The 20086-nt window shown below is 42.9% G+C and overlaps 1 protein-coding gene across 1 annotated transcript in view; it reads right to left on the reverse strand.

Moving 5' to 3' along the window:
• Positions 1-9924: 9924 nt before the first annotated feature.
• DAP (death associated protein) overlaps positions 9925-20086 on the reverse strand; it is a 37263-nt gene continuing 27101 nt past the window's right edge. The window contains exons 3-4 of the mRNA XM_081206712.1: positions 11625-11667; positions 9925-10111 (exon numbers count right to left, since the gene is read on the reverse strand). Of these exons, the coding sequence (XP_081062838.1) occupies positions 9992-10111; positions 11625-11667 (163 nt within the window). The 3' untranslated portion in view covers positions 9925-9991. The remainder of the gene's footprint in view (positions 10112-11624; positions 11668-20086) is intronic.

Below are 20086 nucleotides of genomic sequence, written 5' to 3' on the forward strand. Positions count from 1 at the left end.
TGGCATGCCTTACCTCAGTTTGGTTTGGGACCAGCATGATCTTATGATCAGCTTCTAACACCATGAAATTGCCCTGCCCAGCTCCTACCTTTGCACATTCGACTAGGTCAGCTTCAACTTCGGCCGCCTTTATGGCCAATGCTCCATTAGTGGAGATTTGTAGGGCAGTCATTTGGTTGTCTCCCTCCACTTTCACAAGACATTATTAGTTAGATCAAATGTTTTCAGCTGAAGCGGCTTTTAGCCGCACGGTATTACTTCAGGTCTTGTAATCAGTGCGTCAGCAGTGTGGACTCACCCAGCTGTTGGGAAGTGCTGCGGTATGTCCCAATCCACTGGCCTTCCCTAAGATGGTCTGATTTCTATTTTTTAGAGGGGGTTCTGTCTTTTCTGCTTTTCAATTGGTTTATGAGCTGGGAGGGAGGCAGGCTAATATTCCATTTTCAGGTGCTTCGGTGTATGGTTTAGGGAAGTTTTTAATGTTTAATGCTGTTTTGTGTTTTTAAGATTTGGTTGGGAGCTGCCCAGATGTAAATGATATTATTATTATTATTATTATTATTATTATTATTATTATTATTATGCTGTTTGGCAAGTCCAAAAAAACTGAGCAAGTGCCTGCCTTCCACAAGTCTTTGCTCCTGCCTGCGGTCATGTAAGAAGACTCGCCCAGTCCACTGTCCCCAGCATCCCACTCCTAAATCTACACTTCAGGTAAGCCAATCGTTCTTTTCAAAACTGTTAAGATGCACGAAGAGAGAGAGACCATTTTCTAGAATGCGTTACCTGTATTTTTGCACAACACAATAAATCCGATTCTTACTGAAAACTTCAGGCAGAGCTTATAAAACTTAGGCATTCTATTGATACCAAAGAGATCTTTATGTGCTTGCTCTCCAGTTGAAAGCCATAGTACCCAAAAGCAAATGAACTGAAGAGCTCTGCCAGATGATGCCAGAGGCCCATCTAGTCTCCAGCATCTTAGTTTTACAATGGCCAAGCTGATACCTATGGGAAGCCCTTAAGCGGGAATTGAGTACAACAGCACCCCCACCTGTGATTCCTAGTAACTGGTATTCACAGGCATATGTTACCTCTGACAGTGGAGGTAGGACATAGCCATCATGGCTGGCAGCTACTGAATGTCGGACCCTCCATGAATTTGTCCATCCACATTGGTTGCCATCACTGCATCTTGGGGTAGCAAACACAAGGAACTAGTTTCCCCCCTGTCCAGTGTTTTCCTATCAGCTTAATAAAACTTTAGCTGTATTGTGCCCAAGAGATACATGGAGCTCAGCTAGCATTGATGTACGTGTGTGTTTTTACAGTGAAGTCAAACTTTGCTTTTCTGTTATTGCTTCCTGAGTTTCAGTCTTCACTGATTTATTAGCAGTGCTATGCTACTACACCTAAAGTCAATATTTGAACTCCCTTTATGAGGAAACAACCCTAGAAGCTAGCTAGCAAGCAAGCAAAAAATACTGTATCACACAACTGTATGTTTGGCCACTGTTGAAGGATTTTGACCTTTTTACTTTGAAAGTTGGTAGTGATCTTTGCACAAGACATTATGCAATCGTTTTGTATTATGTCTAGGTATATAGACATATACTCTATTCCTGGACCTACACCACTGTTTCAAACCCTTTGTAATACTGGGCTACACATTTTTCCTCTAGACATTCCTAAAGTGGAAGTCAATAGAAACCGTTCAATTTGTTTTTTGTTGCAGTGGCTTTAACTAGTTAATAGTTGTAGTGGTGTCTTATTTTCGAGTACAGTGATATTGTTATATCCCCCAGAAGACAGTACATAACAGAGGCCACTCAAGTTTCCTCAAACCCAAACCGGAGTCTAATTTTACATTTTACCAAAATAAATAAATAATATTCTGTTGTTGTCCCCAATGCTTCTGTTCATCCTCCCAAATGTCTATTTAATTTACAGCTTCAAAACAGCATCCAACTATCTGAGCAATAAACTGAACACAGATTTAAAACAGAACCAACAATTAATTGCACCCCATGAGCTTGATTTTTTTTGCGTAATTGTAGCCAGAACATTTTAGCTTTCTTAATTCTTTTCTACACCTATTAGCAACCACTGAGTGAAGATATGCCCCGTATGTATTCTGCACTAAAAATAAAATTAAGATAAATTCCTCCCCCACATCATTACACTCCTCCCCAACCAACAAATGTTTGAAAATAGTTTTGTCACTTTCTTTTTTTGGAGAATTTATCATGCAATTTTTTACTCACTCTGTTTTTTAATATATAATTTAAAAAATAGTTTTCCAATATACCCCCAATAATAGCCAAATTATAACAATAACAGTTTATTGATTCTTGTTTTACAAATCATAGTGAATGGCAAGGAGCAATACAGGGAGGTTGCATCGCCAACTACTGGAAATTTCCCCCCACTCACATGTCTCTTCTGAATTTCAACTGATGTGACCTCAGCAGAAAGGACTGCTGCTTGCACTTGGTGTGTGTTGGGGAGATGGGTGAAAATTGGGTGTCCCAACATGCACAACTAGAAGTGCTTTCCACTAAAGCAAAGCCACCATTGGATGTGGCTTATGGAGGAGAGAGATATGACGACTCAGGCCAAACTAACTCTAGCTGTTCCCTGCTTTGCTAAATGCCAACAAAATGGAGAATGAGGTATTTCCCTCATAACCAACAGAACCTTATATAACACTCTTAACAAATTGCCTATGTGCATTTTGGTGCCTCTGAGTTAATGACAAATATGCTCAAACTGTATGTCTTTAAATCCAGAAGCTTTTACCTGTTTACTCATCTTCCTCTAGCATCAAACTAAAGGAACAAGGAGCAGACCTTTTACACTAGTGGTGCCCTCACTATAGAACTGTCTTCCCAGCAAAGCCTTGCAAGGCCAGTTCTCTTTTAGGGTGGCTAAACAATGCTTTCTTCTCTCCCCCCCCAAAGATAAATTGTAATTTATGCTCAAACTGAATTTTAAATTGCTTTTCTGTTTGCCATTTCTCTAATTTTCATAATTTGTTTTATTGCTATTCTTATTTGTCTTTCATTGTTGTAATCTGCCATCAGGTTCATAGTTTAGTTGAAAAGTTAGAAATTAAGGTCGTAGCCAACTACCGTATTTTTCGCCCTATAGGACGCACTTTTCCCCCTCCAAAAATGAAGGGGAAATCTGTGTGCGTCCTATGGGGCGAATACAGGCTTTCGCTGAAGCTTGGAGAGCGAGAGGGGTCGGTGCGCACCGACCCCTCTCGCTTTCCAGGCTTCAGGAAGCTATCAGCAAGCCTGGGGAGCCCGCGGGAGTTCCCGCAGGGCTCCCTAGGCTGCGGATAGCAGCCTGCCGCCCAGCGCACGGGGCACCCTGAAGCAGAGCGCCCCATGCGCCGGGCAGACACCCGCAGCGTGGGGAGCCCTGCGGGAACTCCCGCGGGCTCCCCAGGCTTGCTGATAGCTTCCTGAAGCCTGGAGAGCGAGAGGGGTCGGTGCGCTCTCCAAGCTTCAGCGAAAGCCTGTATTCTCCCCATAGGATGCACACAGACATCAGCAGACATCAGCCAGCCCCACAAGCTCGGGGGACAGCGGGGAGGCGCAGCGCCGCCATCCCGCTGTTCCCTGGCCTGATTTTTCCTTTATTTCCCCCAAACTAGGTGCATCCTATGGGGCGGAGCGTCCTATGGGACGAAAAATACGGGAAGTCCTAAATCCATTGAAATTAATGGACCTAAGTTAGTCATGCCCATTCAATTTAATGGATTTGCTTGGAGTAGAACTAACATTGGATAGATGATTATATGTATCTCACCCAATAGCAGGAAACAGGATTTACCCTGTGTGATTCAGTCACAGATGCAGCCTTTGATGGTGGGATGAAGGCCAAGGCACCTGTCCTATTCAGTTTCCTTTCCTAGTACAACTAACCTAATTAAGTTGCCACCAGTCAAAGAGCTGTAATGCAATCTTGCAAGCAGATAATTACTTTGGCAAAATCTGGAGCCACTGCCAGCACCTGGACTCCTGCTCAGAACTTCCCATTATAAATTTTCTGTTCCTTTTAAATTGGTGCACTGTGCAAAAAGTTGTTCCTTTTTGTTGAACTTTTCCTGCGTCTTCTAACAGCAGCACAAGACACAGAAATTAAACATAACAGGAGTTTCCCCTAGCATAGAGTGACGGAAACATTTTTTCAGTCTAGTTTTATAAAACTGGAAGCCACTTCTTGTGTGATAGATAGCATCTTCAGTGTGTTCTGTATGTCCTGTACATATTTTCTTTTTTGGGAGGGGCGGGGGAGTTTACCTTGGAGATTAATAAGAATTAACTAGCTCAGAAAAAGACATTAAGCGTTGGAAGATACTAGTAGCAGCTGCACAGTGCTGGTGTCTTGTTTCAGCTATTCATCCATTATGCCAGTCTTTCCCAATCTAGCTGGAGTTGATGGGAATGGTTGTCAAAAGCATCTGAAGGTCACTAGGTTGATTAAAGCTCCATTATGCACAGGAGCGACATACAAAAGCAGCCCACTCTGTGTTGTAGCATATGTGTGTGTGTTTATCTGCTGCATCGGGTGTCCAAAAAATCCAAGAGTTTTAGTAACACACTAGCAATTCACCTAGTACCATAGCTCCGTACATTTCCAACATATACAGAATAGCAAAAGGAGATGCTGTGCTTTTAATAAATGTTCCCCTAATGAGCTCAACTGAAGAGTTTATTTAAGGATGTTGTTTTTGTTCCAGGTGTCACATTTGTCACATCAGTTGCAGGCTAATGTCCTCTCTGCTTGATAAACCATCACTTGTGGGTGTCATCATGCCAGTTGATCATAGTATCATGAGCTCATGGTGAGGCAGCTCTGGTTAATCCCCCCCCCCCCCCAGAAAAAGCAACAGTGATTTAAAATGCAGTTATTCATCGTGCTGAATTTTTAAATGGACAAGGCTGCCATAAGGTATTCAATAAATATGGCTCCATTGAAAGCTAATCTAATGTTGCACCTGCCAGATAAATAAGATGCCAGATCTTAAATTCAAAAGCAGTCGGCTTCCTTGCGCAATAGGATGCAAGGTTTTATGCTACATACTGCTCTCTTAAATTTTGCTAAAACTGAACGGATTCCCCAAGATGCAGTATTAGACTTTTGCGTCAAAAACCACTCCCATGTATCCTTGAATTCAACTCCAGTGATGTTTGTAATAGCAGTCAACCGGGCCAACCAAGCAAGCAAACTATACTTCCTCCAAGTAAGATTTGGCCAACAATTTTACTTCCAAAACGTGATCCCAAATCTGATTGTATCCAACTAAGTTATACAGATGGCAACCATTTCGTGTGGTGGTTCCATTCCCAGCCCCCGCACACATCGGCAGCGTATAAGCATGTCCCACCCCATTATACCCTGCCCACGTTCTGCCCTCTTCTGGGTTCAAAAGGACCTGCGGTCACCATCTGTACTCAGAATAGACCCATAGAAATTTATGGACTTAAGTTCAATGGGTCTACACCAGTGTTTCCCAAACTTGGGTCTCCAGCTGTTTTGGGACTACAACTCCCATCATCCCTAGCTAGCAGGACCAGTGGTCAGGGATGGTGGGAACTAGTAGTTCAAAAAGAGCTGGAGACAAAAAATAGGGAAACACTGGTCTACACTGATTTAACATTGAATACAACTGTATTGCATTATCATGTTTTAAATAGAGATAATAGGAGTTTAACATCCAAAGAATGTATTCAAAACAGTGACAGGAGGAGTGCTTATTCTTACCACCACAGCATGGATAATTAATGTAACGTTTTTACAATGCATTTTATGCCAGTAGTAAGGCTGTATAAAATTAGAAGAAGCCAAGTAGGTAAGTGGATAGGTTAGGATGTCCTTGGTAGTCTTTCAACATATTGTGCTTTCTTCTGTTACAGTTTAGTAATAATGAATCTCTTTTAGGCTTTTATGAATGCAGGATATATTAATTTAATATTGGAGGTACCCTTCCCCTCCCCCTCCCCCGTGCCACTAGTGAGAAACTTTTTAAGGCTGGTCATATACATTTGGCTTGATTGGTCACAGGTTTTACAGGTCTGAATGATTCATTACAGATACACTTGACAATTTAAAAAATAATCACAGAACTTGGCATATTTCTTATTTATCTATCATACATTGTTTGGTGATTGCCGTTTTGTGGATATTTGCAAAATTTCATGTTGCCATGGTCACAGCACATAGTAGTGAATAGGTTCCAATGACCCAAAGACAGTTATGAGCTGCAGTTCTCCAGAAACTTTAATTCAGAGCTATTATTAAGAAAGAACAATGTGCTGAATACAGTGAAAGGACACTACAGTCAGCAAACATAGCCTTGCCCTGTTGGCAATGGATGTATCCACTGGTATATTGACCTTAGTCAAAGCAGCCTTGCATGGGCAGCCACAAACACCACCTCGGGCAGATAACATCACCTCTCCCGCAATGCTTTTCAAGTCACGTTAGTTTATCATCGAGTGTAGGGATGGAAACAAAACTGTCGCAGGTGTATGATCCAGGTATTAGGTGCTGGTTTCAGTTGGTACAACAAATGAGCAAGTGAACTCCAGATAGGACCTAGGTTGCAATGCTAAACATACTGAGATGGGAGCAAGCCCCGCTGGACCCAGCGAGATTTCTCATACATCGAAGGGTTGCTCATGTTCTCTTGATGATGTACATAAAGCCCAGTTTGATTTATATCCATAAAATACATCACATGTACAGTTATTGAGATGAGCAGACTTTCAGAGTAGATGGCTACATTGCACCTCATGACAATAACATTTAAATTATGTGTGTGTGTATGCAAAACATTTTATTTATTATCTAGCATTCAGTTTTCATTTGTCACAAGGTAGTCATTTTAATGGCACTTCGAGAAAGAAGAGTTTGCCTCATAAGCTACACACGCTGAAACTTGATTTCAAAAAAGGCAGAATTTTTTTCTGGAAACAAATTAGAACCAAGTCATTTAAAGCCAATAACATATTCGCCTTAGGTTTCACTTCTTATTGTTCACATGGCTTATTCTGGTTAAGTCTATCTCTAGGACTTCAGCTATTTTATGCACAGAAATCTAATAAGCATATACGTACATGAAATAAGTATAAGGACACCCTTTAACATTTATCTCTCTAGCATTCTATTTCCAGTGGGCAGCCTGATGATTTTGAGTGCTCACAAAGCAGGGCATGAAAATGATAGCCTTTTCTCCATCACAAGAGAGATATTCCTCCTCCATACAGAGAGTTCCAGCAGTTTAGTTACCATGGATAAGCACACGAGAAGCACACTCCATGAATGTTTTCCTCAGCAGAGAGATTCTGCCACTGAAATGCCTCAAGGGTTTGAAAACATTTTTCACAGTTACATGTGAAAATAAACATGCAAACAAGAGAACCATTTAGATACAGAGAGCAGCAAAGCAACTCCGTCTAAAGAACTTTAGGCAGCATGTTGCTCCTATTCACCAACTATGCCCGTGCTGATGAATCGGTGTCTAGGTAGGTAGATTCAATGCACAGTGACATCTAGGCCACACTGCACCAAGCACCACATGTATTAGGCAGTTTCTACTCATTTTTCTTTCTGCTCAATCATGTATTCATAGAAGAACCAGGCAACCATGCCTTAAAACGGGTCGGCAAGGTTTACCTCGCCTGGGCTGGTTCACTCCAGTGGAGATCCCTCTGTGGGCCAGATGGCACGTGCGCCTGCAATTTCCAGTGTCTGCGCCTGTGCAGATGTGATTTCCGGCGTCTGCGCAGACACGATTTCTAGTGCTGTGGAAGCGAGTCCTCGGCGGAGACTCGCCGGGTGGACAGCTCAGTTCGGGGGTGACTCATGGGCTGGTTAAACGACCCCCGTGGGTCGCTTGTGGCCCATGGACCCTTAGGTTGCTGACCCTTGCCTTAAAATGTGAGAAAAGCATCTAGATTCATGTCTTGACCAAGACATAGATAGAAAGGTCCAGATGTTGCAGACTAGGTTGCTGAATTCACATACAAGGGGGAGAGCAGTTATGGATGACACCCTAGCAACACATGTTCAAGGGTCAGAGGAATGACCCAATGCAAGCAGCTACCATGTCCAATTTGTAGTTTGGGGGCATTTTTCCACGTTCAGTTCTTCTGTGACACTTTTGGCTGTGAAGCAGATATTGATTTGTATTTGAAGAGTTTGCTGTTTGACCTAGTTTTCCTAGAGTTCTGTCATCAATTTAGGCATAACGATCAAGGGTACAGAGGTTCCCTCTGTGCCTAATGGCAAGGTGGGCATCTTAAAACATTGAGGAAAATAGTAGTAAGCAGCCCTTTGTAAAGCTTTGACTTGTTTTACACACAGCGGCTGAAGAAACCAAACAGACCCCATTTCTGTTTCGTTTCAAAACCATGGCAGTCGTAAAATAATTACACATTTTTATTAAGCAGTATTTCAATGGGTTTTTATTATTATTAAACCTCTCTCCTCTTGCAGTTTTCTCATGTTATTCGTCATTAAAAATAAATGATTCTTCAAAGCCCAAGGGGAGTGGAAATCTTCCATGGTTGCCGGAAGAGAAATTGTAACAATGATTTATTAGCAGCCAACTTTTTCTGAAGTTATTAGAATGCATTGTAGTCTACAGGATTTAAAAAAAGAAGAAGAAAGAATGGTGTGATTTCACCATTTAAAAAAATAAAGTACCTATAAAAATGTAAATGAAATTTGGGTACAGTATACAGAACCAAGTGATTCCAAAGTACAAGGTTGTTTGCATGACTAGGCTTAGCTTTCACCATAATAATTTTTACATCCCCCGCTCCCAAATCTAGCAGTGGATATCCTTATAGGCAGCTGGTGGAGATCTCCAGGTGTGCAATGCAACCCTCATCTTGTTCCCCAATGAGTGTAATGGATCTAGCAGATATATATGAGAATACACACCACCATCTTGAGACCACTTGCCACACGCTACAGCTAATTTACTCTGCTTGCTGTGATGAAATAAAAGGACAAGCCATTGTCCACCAGTACTTCACACGTTACTGCATTAATATAACATAGATCTTAAATTGCCACTGTAAGATTATTCAAGTTTGTATATGGCGGGTTCCTTCCTGGACTGCAGGCACTTCAAATTGTAGGCAGAGCATTCAAACATGTGATTCACCCGGATCCTACAATTTGAAGCTATCTATTTAGGAATGGCTGTGCTGTCATGTGCTATTCCTGCAGGCTTCAAATCTGTTTCAAGTTTCTGTACTTTCTGAGCATGTAGAAAGTGTAGCAATAGGTAGACCATCCAATCTTGCCATTTTATTTGGATTCTTGCCTCTTATTGCTCTGTTGTTGTTGTTTTTTTGGGGGGGGAATGTAGACTTTGGGCCAACCAGTTGGCTCATCTTTGGCTAGGCTGCGACATAAATCTCCTAAAGACCCACACTTTGCAAGAGAGATCTACCCATCTGAGAAATTTCTGGTCCTTTCATATCCTAGACTAAAATAAAAATAATTGCGCCGGCCCTTCCTCAAACATGTTTGAGAAAAAAGAAGAAGAAAATAATAAAAATAATTGCAAGGATGCCCTAAAAGTCTTACTCATACATTGAAAACCTCTCACCAGAAGAGGGCAGGCAAAAAGTAATACACCTCTTTTCCTCCCAATCCTAATGCATTCCAGTAGTGCCAAAATCCAGAAATGATCTAGGTTTTCCCAATCCTGTTACATTTCTATGATTTCATATTTTTTTTTATTGGCAGTACACAGGAACATGTTTTTCCCCCCAGCTGAATTGACAGGACTGAAGACTCTTCCCTCCCCACTCCCACCCCCCTTTTTAAACCCCTTTTTAACTATTTAAACCATAGGCAATTAAGGCAAAAGCATGAGATACCACTTTCAAAAGATCTGGTAGCACAAATCTCTTAATCATTCCATCCGTAAACACTATGGCTGGATCCTGGGACGGGAGCTTCACTTGCGAGGTTGGTGGATGTGTTGGTTGACATGTTGTGCGGGAGGATGCTTTTCCACAGAGGGATGTGGTTTCTGATGAGCCACCTGGGCTGCAGCTGGAGGGAAGTCTTTATCACCCTGATTAAAAAAACAAACACATCAGAATGAAAAGAAAAAGAGAGAACACCTGTCTCATCTGCAAGTTGTGTGTGCGTTTGCTCCAGCCTGACATGCCAGAATGTCAGAGATTCTTACAAACTGTTTCTTGGGCTACAGAATATGAGCTTGTGGTTCGTATCAGCTTGCCCATTTCACAATATAAACATTTACCTGTTGTTGAAATGACCATGGTGTATACAAACTGCAGCTGACCAGTTAAAATGAGCTGCTCTACAGGAATCTAGGAAATTGGCTTAAAATGCAGGTTTTGCACATTTTACTACTTATGAAACAAATGGCTGCATAACTTGGCAAGCTAATGTGTGTGAATTTGCAGTATCACAACGAGAGCTTCCTGGTAGCTGTATCACTGCTGCCCACCAAGTGTGGGAAGACGGTGGCAAAGTCTCCCCATGGTATCCATTTTGTGACTGGTTCCCATAATCTTTCTCTAAATTCAGAATGTACATGCTGGTCCAAAATGGTATGAATAAGGCCATATTCTGCACTATAAAGTGGACAGCAACTAGCCCTTTTCTGGCACACAAACACAGAGTTAAATGATGCACTTCATGCAGGAGCAATTCGGGCACCATATTTTTCGCTCCATAAGACGCACCTAGTTTTTAGAGGGGGGAAGCAAGAAAAAATAATTCTGCGCAGAGCATGTAAGCGGCTCTCGCTTTTCTTGCTTTAAACCCTTCCGTCCCTCCTCCTGCTTTGCTGAGAAGCCAGCAGAGCAAGCTGCGCAGCTCTCGTTGAAGCCAGCAGAGCAAGAGCGATAGCTGCGCAGCGGCTCTTGTTCTGCTGGCTTCCCAGCAAAGTGGGATGAGGGACGAAAGGGAGCGCTGAGCAGAGCCTGGCAGTGGCTCTTGCTGGCTTTTCCGGGAGGTGTGGGAAGGGAAAGATGGCAGCCAGTCAGTCAGTCCCTTCTCCCACCTCATGGAAAAGCCCCCAAGAGCCTGTATGCATCCCAGAGGCGAATGCAGGTGGGAGGCTCTGCTCAGCGCTCCCTTTAAAGAGCCGCGCGGAGCGTGTGTGCGGCTCTTGCTGGCTTTTCCCCGAGGAGGGAGAAAAGCAGCTTGTCAGTCCCTTCTCCCTCCTCGGGGAAAAGCTCCGCGCAGCTCTTTAAAAGGAGCGCTGAGCAGAGCCTCCCGCCTGCATTCACTCCATAAGACGCGCACACACATTTCCCCATACTTTTTAGGAGGGAAAAAGTGCGTCTTATGGAGCGAAAAATACGGTAATTTCTCCATTCCTTTTCCTTTTTTGGTTTTGTCCATCAGACTGTGCGCCTGTGGTCAGGAGCTGTCTTACCTTTCAATCTTTGTACGGCACTTAATATATTAGGGACTTTATGTGTGAATGATAAATTAAAAATGAGAAGGGGAGACATCAGATCAAAACCAAAAGCAAGTTGAAATTCACAAGAAACTGGCAAAGCTTCCCTTGATTTTAAAACAGTTAAAAATTAACAAAGATGGAAACTCACCCTTGCAATGACTCCAGAAATGAACACAGTTGGTTTAGGTGGACTGGAAAATTAAAGAGGAATATTTAGCTATATAACTGAACAGTGCCATTTGATAAAGCCAGAGGGCAAAAAGCCACAACAGATAATTCCAAAGACTTTATTACTCAGACTTTATAATCAATTCAAACGAACACAGCCAGAGACACTCTTGGAAACTAACATTCTCATAGCAATCTCCATGAATTATCTATCCTTGCTGTACTAGTTAATGTACCAGAGGTGCAAACATGGCGGAGTTTGGAAGATTTATTCTTAGATGTTCCAGATTCAAAATTAAGTAACGCAGAGAGAACAAAAATGGAACCCCAAATAAGCAATATGACAAGGCAGCAACAGGTCCCTCAGTCTACGTTCTCAGGGGTTCAAGTCATCCTCTCCTTTTCTTTGCTTGGTACAATGGGTGGTGGAGAGCTTATAAGAGGGCTGTGGAAGGAGTGGGTGGGTGGAAGGAACTAGGACTACCTTATCATCTGCGTTAGTGGGAGTTTAAAATGTGCTGTGCCCAGAATGCAAAGCAGTAATCCAGTTGGGTCAAGTTTTAGTAGTACAGTAAACATAAGACAAATAATATTAAATCCGCCTTTAAGGCTAACACTACAGCATCAAAATCCAGGAAACCTAGCAATGACATTTCTGGGGAGGATGTTTGATTTACAAACTTTTCAAATTTGTGTTAAGCACTTAAACACACATGACAGTCAGAAAAAACGAATAGCAAACAACGTGTTAATAAAACATGAAATCTAGTTTCTGCACAGTATTTGCTTGCCATGACATTTTCTGAAAGGCTTCATAATGGCAAATCTGAATTTGAATGATTTCCTCACATATTCTCCCTATGACCTTTCAATTTTCACTGTTCTCCGTCAAACCATGAAATTTTGGAGCAGCATTTTTTAGAGAAGCACTTGCAGCCACCAGATTTATCCACCGGCGCTGCTCAAAGTAGTTGTTTGTAATGAAGCCCCTTGGGTCAAAGAAGTATGGGCTGGCTCTCTCTCTGAGACAACTTAGGAGACTTCCACGTGAAAGCCGTTTCAATCTAAGGGCAACCTCTCAGGAAAAGGAGGCCAAAAAACCCCACCAAGAGCACATGATTCTACCACAAGTTGGCTCAGCTGGAAAAAACAAATCTGGAAAAAGCAATCTCTGACAACCAACTGGTGCCCTTCTTTGTGGTCATGAAGGTGTTTTTGAATCAGTGGATGCCTCCACTAATGGAAGAAGACAAGTGACTTTTCCGATTCCCTTTCCTGCCTCAAAAAATCATCTTGAGAGTTGAGGAACCTCCACATTAGAGTGGAAGTTGGCAACAGGAGCTTGCAGACAGAAGGGCAGATTGACAAAAAAATAAATAAATCACCTGCCCTTCTATTAGTGGTAAAGGTAAAGGGACCCCTGACCATTAGGTCCAGTAGTGACCGACTCTGGGGTTGCGGCACTCATCTCGCTTTATTGGCCGAGGGAGCCGGCGTACAGCTTCCGGGTCGTGGCCAGCATGACTAAGCCGCTTCCGGCGAACCAGAGCAGCGCAGGGAAACGCCGTTTACCTTCCCGCCGGAGTGGTACCTATTCATCTACATGCACTTTGACGTGCTTTCGAACTGCTAGGTTGGCAGGAACAGGGACCGAGCAACAGGAGCTCACCCCGTCGCGGGGATTCAAACCGCCAACCTTCTGATTGGCAAGTCCTAGGCTCTGTGGTTTAACCCACAGCGCCACCCGCATCCCTTTTATTAGTAGAGACACTGCTAAATCAAAAGCCCTACCATAAGTGCAAGGTCACCAATTGTATTCCACTCCCTGATATAATTTACTTCCCATGTGTCAGAGCCAGGCTGGGGCCATGACTTATTGGACCTGCATACAGGCCGGGAATGTATGTCTCCAAGCAAGTGTCTGAGATGAGTTACTGGAAGTGAAGGCTAGATGACGCTTGCTTGCACTGTTCAATATCTTTTTGGGGGGTGCGTGGGACAGATGACTAGTAATTATTCCAGGCCTAGTCTTTCCAGAGCCTTCATATTGCCATCTAATTATAGGGGCCAATATTGCACATCTGTATTTCCTGAAGAAATCAGAGTCTGATTTCTGGTGCAAGACACCAATTCCCTGATTTCATATTTACAGCATCCTGACATCAGCAATGCTGCCATCTCTCCACAAATAGCTGCTAAAAATAGAAAGGGATAGAGAAATCCTGACAGCAGTCTCCCCTCCTCCTTCTCCAATCCTCCAGAGAAATGGAAGGGAGGAGGAAACAGGGCTTCATTCTTTCAATTGCTTTGCATTCTGCTGGCGTTTCACGCATAGTGTAACCTACATTTCTAGTATTTTGTAAGCTATAAATGGCTGCTTTGAGGATATATTTAATCTGATGAAAACCAGTTTGACAGATGTTGTTTTGAAGATACGGCATACCATACCTTTCTCTCTAGGCTTTTGTAAATAAATTTTAAAAAGGACTGCCTCCTTTAATGTAGGGAATGCTTGTTTTTAACAAATGCATTTAGCAAATATAAATAGATGCAATTTAAAAACAATAATGAAAACGAAGAAGTGCCACTATAAAACCTAAACTTTCAGAGAGAATATTCTCATTTCAAAACATCATAACATATGGGAAGAAATCCAACACCTGCTTATGATGAAATGTTTGAAGCACTCGGTGCTTCTATTAAGAAATGCACCTGCTGAACATCAATATCTTCAAGGAGTTCATTTATTCTTAATCCTATAATATGGAATTCTAATATTTCATAATACTAAAGCTTAAACAAGGCAGATATTGACATTGCGGAGAACTCACACAGAAGACTGATTAGTTGAAAAGGCCACTAAACCAGTGAAATGAGATATGAGGAATACTAAAAAGTGTTTTTGACTTCATCGTGTAAGATTTTAGGTCTTTAGTTTCATTATTATTCATTATTATTGTTACAGCGCTTCCATCTCACTTTATAAAGTACTCACACACCACTCTGAAGTCTGTTCAAAGTAATTCACATACATCATTGCAGTAATCTTTATAGCAACTATACGGTAAAGGTAAAGGTACCCCTGACAATTATGTCCAGTCGCGACCGGCTCTGGGGTTGCAGCGCTCATCTCACTTTAAAGGCCAAGGGAGCTGGCGTTTGTCCGCTTCAGCAGACAGTTTTTCCGGGTCATGTGGCCAGCATGACTAAGCCACTTCTGGCAAAACCAGAACAGCGCACAGAAACACAGTTTACCTTCCCGCTGGAGCGGTACCTATTTATCTACTTGTACTGGTGTGCTTTCAAACTGCTAGGTTGGCAGGAGCTGGGATCGAACAATGGAGCTCACCCCGTCGCGGGGATTCGAAGCGCCGACCTTTTGATCGGCAAGCCCAAGCGGCACAGTGGTTTAACCCACAGCGCCACCCGCGTCCCCAACTATACAGTAAGCCAGTATTATGTGCTTATATATTCTCTCTATATGTGGCATTGTTATTTGGATATGAAATGGGGTGTCTGGAAATGCTATGTCCCAAAATAAGCAAAAGTGTGGGTTCGTAGATCTCCATGGAATTCAGGGAAGAAGGACAAAATAGTTAATTATTTTTTTTAAAAAAAAATAGTATGTGCAAATTACTTAGGGAAATAACCCATTGCTCATACCTTTGTCGAAAACGGATAGTGGATCAGATGGAACTTTTTAAGTGTAAAAATACTTTTAAAAACGACAGAGTTCAAAAAGCACAGGGGAACTGTCAATTATTTTTTTTTAAAAAAAAATATGGATTTTCCCTGACCTGAGGGAATGTAATAAAAACCATCTAGTTGCTTTGATAAATCTGTAAGCAGGCACCAATCCTATAGGGTCCAAAGAGTGACTCTAGCAGGGGGTTTCTTCAGCTCAACCTTCATTCTATTGCTTTCAATATTTCACCTGATCGACGTGACTTTTCTAAGGAGTGTTCCTGAAGGTAAAACAGGTTTGAAATGCTTTGCTGCCACGTGCTGATAATTTGCTTCTCACATATCAAATTCTTCGCTAGCGGATCGGCACAGAATCAAAGCATTCCAAAACACTTTCCAAGAGGGAGGGTTTTTTTGCCTGGCAAGGCTGAAAATGTGCAAGGATTTCCACAAGATGGCACTGTTGAGCCTCCGAACTTCGCAGAGAGGCAAATAAGCAAACTTAAAAAGACAAGCTGATCCTTTCTTCCTCGTAATTTCAGAACACAGAGTTGCAAATAATGTAATTCTTTGCAATGGGGGGAGGACAACGCACACTCGTACATACGTTTAATTCATAAAGATGTCAATTGGAGAGTTCAATGAATCTCCTCCAAGGAGCTCCTGGTGATACACACAAGATTTCTCATCTTAAATTCAGAACAGCCCTGAGAAGTGGGCTGGACCAATGTCCCATTTATAGGTTCAAAGCACAGTCATGGACATAAAGCATAAAAGGACAGCAGAAAACTACCAGTGCCACCGAGCAGAAAGTTATGAAAGGATTTTTCATGCAAGCTTCCTGACTGCAGGGAGAAGTCTATGTGGGTTTGCCACAACGTCGCTGTCCCCAAAATTCCCATCAGTATTTCCAGCTCAGTGTGGAAATGCTGGGGTAGGTGGTTAAGGGGACAGGGCTGCCAGTTGCAGCCCAAAACCCCTTCTGCATTTCAGGGTCACACATGGTCTTTGAATGAAGGAACAGAGCTTCTGAGACTGGGTGAAGTGGGCATTGGAATACAGTGGACCCTTGGGTCATGTTACCTTTGGGTAAGGTAACTTTCGGGTTGCGAATGCGGCAAACTGGAAGTGTATACCGTATTTTTCGCTCTATAGGATGCACTTTTTCCCCTCCAAAAATGAAGGGGAAATGTGTGTGCGTCCTATGGAGCGAATGCAGGCTCCTTGGCTTCGCGGCAACGCGCCTGTCCTGGAAGCCGGAGAAGGAACAGAAGGGTCTCCTTCTGTTCCTTCTCCAGCTTCGCTGAAGGGTGCTGTGCCTTCTCCCTCTCTGCGCAGCACCTTTCCTGTGAAGGAGGGGCGCTGCACAGAGAGAGAGAAGGCGCAGTGCCCCTTCAGTGACGCGTCTGTCCTGGCTTCTGCTTTAGCCCTGCGCAGCCTCTTTGGGCAGGGGGAGCCTTCATCCCGCTGCCCTGAAGAGGCTTGGCGGGGTTACCCCAGAAGCCAGAACAGCCACACAGTATCCCAGAAGCCAGATCCCTCTTGCTGTTCTGGCTTCTGGGGTTCAGAATAATTTTTTCTTGTTTTCCGCCTCCCAAACCTAGGTGCGCCCTATGGTCCGGTGCGCCCTATGGTGCGAAAAATACGGTACTTCCAGGTTTCGCCGTGCATGTATGCAAAAGCGGCGCCTCATGTTGCAGACTTACTGGGGTACGTAAGGAGCCCCGGAACAAATTAAGTTCGTATCTGGAGGGTCCACTGTAATTCTTTTTTCTTCTTCTAGTACAAGTCCAACACTCCATGCATTATATTGCACAAGCTTTTATATTCACACAAATAAAGACGTAGCTACACAGAAACAGTCTCTCAACAATAACTATTTACAAACTGATTTAATAAAACTTCTTAGAGTGCATAAAGAGTTAAGTCTTTATGTGCTTTGCTCTAACTTAAAAAAACAACAACCAGTCATATGGAAATGAGTCATTGATCCATTTTTCTCAAGCCCACCTCTTAATTCGGATCCTGCGAGGACAATAACCAGACGTCAAGTAGCGATTAATTTTCCTTTTGTCCAGGGGCCACCAACTATTTTGGGCACACGTCTCGAATCCTGCAAAAGTGCTACTGGTGCCAGTCACAAAATGGCTATAGTGAGATGTGTGGCATAACACAAAATGGCTGTGTCACTTAAATGAGTAGAAAAATAGGACCAAAAAATGCTCTGGGCATCAACTGCTCCAGCAATGGCGGGGAAAGCACCAGTATCAACCACAACCACTCACAAAGGGAAACTCTACGTCTCCTTTGTTCAGAATGGATGAATGCCGAATCCTGGCATCAAATGAATTGTGGGTGTGGCTTTGGGGTGGGGGTTCAACGTAGGATAAACTGAACAAACAGGATCTGAGCAGGAAAACCTAGCAGTCTCTGATGAATTGTAGATTTCCTGCATGATGGAAAAGATAGTGGTAAACTGGAAGCCATGGGTGCCATGTTGGAAATCTCTACTTTAGTCCCTTCTGTACTCCAATCTGACTGCTGTCACTGCAGATGGTGACAGCAGCCACGAAATTATAAGACACCTGCTTCCTGGGAGAAAAGCAATGACAAACCTAGACAGCATCTTAAAAAGCAGAGACATCACCTTGCCAACAAACGTCCGTATAGTTAAAGCTTTGGTTTTCCCAGTAGTGATGTATGGAAGTGAGAGCTGGACCATAAAGAAGGCTGATCGCCGAAGAATTGATGCTTGTGAATTATGGTGCTGGAGGAGACTCTTGAGAGTCCCATGGACTGCAAGAAGATCAAACCTATCCATTCTTAAGGAAATCAGCGCTGAGTGCTCACTGGAAGGACAGATCCTGAAGCTGAGGCTCCAATACTTTGGCCACCTCATGAGAAGAGAAGACTACCTGGAAAAGACCCTGATGTTGGGAAAGAAAGAAGGGGATGACAGAGGACGAGATGGTTGGACAGTGTTCTCGAAGCTACCAGCATGAGTTTGACCAAACTGCAGGAGGCAGTGGAAGACAGGAGTGCCTGGCGTGCTCTGGTCCATGGGGTCACGAAGAGTCGGACACGACTAAATGACTAAACAACAACAACAACAACGTACTCCCATCACTACAGTTTGATGGAAGGTAGCACACAGAGACAACATACTGCAATCTCTCCAATCACTGATCCTTGTCCTGGGCCAGTGGAGGGCAAAAGGGAGTGTGAGTGGTGGAGGATGGAAATGACACTAATTCTGTCCTTTACTGACTTTCCCAGAAAGATTACTGTAATGCATTATACATGGGGCTGCCCTTGAAGACCGCTCAAAAGGTTCAATTAGTGTAGAACCTGTCTTTCAGAATACTAGCTGGTTCTACTAAGTGGGGCCCCATTTTGAAAGAACTACACAGACTTCCCATTTGCTTCCAAGCCTAAATTAAGGTGCTGCTACTTTTGTTTATTTGGTCTCTATTTTCACGGCGTTCGAGACTCAGTAAGAACAAATATGCATGGCTGAACTACCTCTGAGAAACTGGTTCTGAGGACCATGTTTTAAACTGTTTTCAGCTATGTATGTGAGAAACTAGTGAGTATACTCCTATGCTTTAAAAAAATAATAAGATAATTTTTCAATGTTCAAGAGAAGCAAAATATTTTGGAGGCAAGGTCCCTGAGCTTCTGATAACTGTGGACTGATTCCACTTGCTTCTGGCTTTAAGTGATACAGACTACACAAATGCCCAAATCATGCTGAAGCCTCCAAGAAGTTCTTCCTCTGTTCCAGCTCTCTCTCATTCATGATTTTATCTGCACAAGCAGAAGGAAGCAAATGCCCTCCTAAGAATTGAGCTGTTCTGTGGGCAACGGCTGAAAGGAAACAGCAGGAGTGAGAAAAATGTTTACAATTCCATGTCCCAAAGGGCCACTGTTTTTTGTTTGCTTTAAGTCACGTTAACTACCAGACCGCAATCCATCGCTGGGACAGTGCTTCTAAGCAGACAGGCTCAGACACTAGCTCTTAAAAACAGTAATTCATTTCTGCCAGATCAAAAGATTTGTGTTTACAAGGCATTTGTGAGGCACTATCTAAAGCTATAGGCTATCTCTCCTTTGCAAGAGGGTTTATTTATGAGGCATGTTAAGTTTCTTGATCGCAACTATATACCTACTGGTAATGCCCCCTATTAATATTATGCTAGCTATGTGTGCACTTTGTAGGTATTGAATTTTTTCTTCCACGCACAGTTCTTTTGCCAGTGTACAACTTCCCCCTATCAATGATTATTTACAACAACGGCTTTTCACATGCATGCAATTTTCCTCTGTGAAGAAGAGAGGACTTCTGTATCAGGATGTAAGTTTTTCATTTGCTCCAGAACTTACAGAAGGCATAAGGGCAATACTAGCCCTGAGGATGTACCTAACCAGGTACAATCATTTAATGGGGAGGCAGGGATATAAGGCGTACTGCTTTAATTTTCAAATGAGGCATTACCTGCAAATCAAGAGCACTGTCAGGGCTAGAATATGGGTGGCTACACCCGAATCTAGGCTCTGCCTCTCAAGATCAGTCAGTGAAGGTAGAAAAAGCTGTGGTCTCAAATGCTACAAGCAGCTGGTATTGCTCCACAAACTAGATAAAGGTAGAATGCCATGCCCCTAATACCTATTTAAAAAACAGCCAATTTGGGGGATTCTTGCTGTCTCCCACTTGTAGTGTTCGTTGCTGAACACACCTATATTTCTACTGTACCTGAA

Source organism: Podarcis bocagei (genome assembly GCF_964188305.1).
Source record: "Podarcis bocagei genome assembly, chromosome: 8".
Lineage (NCBI taxonomy): Eukaryota > Metazoa > Chordata > Lepidosauria > Squamata > Lacertidae > Podarcis > Podarcis bocagei.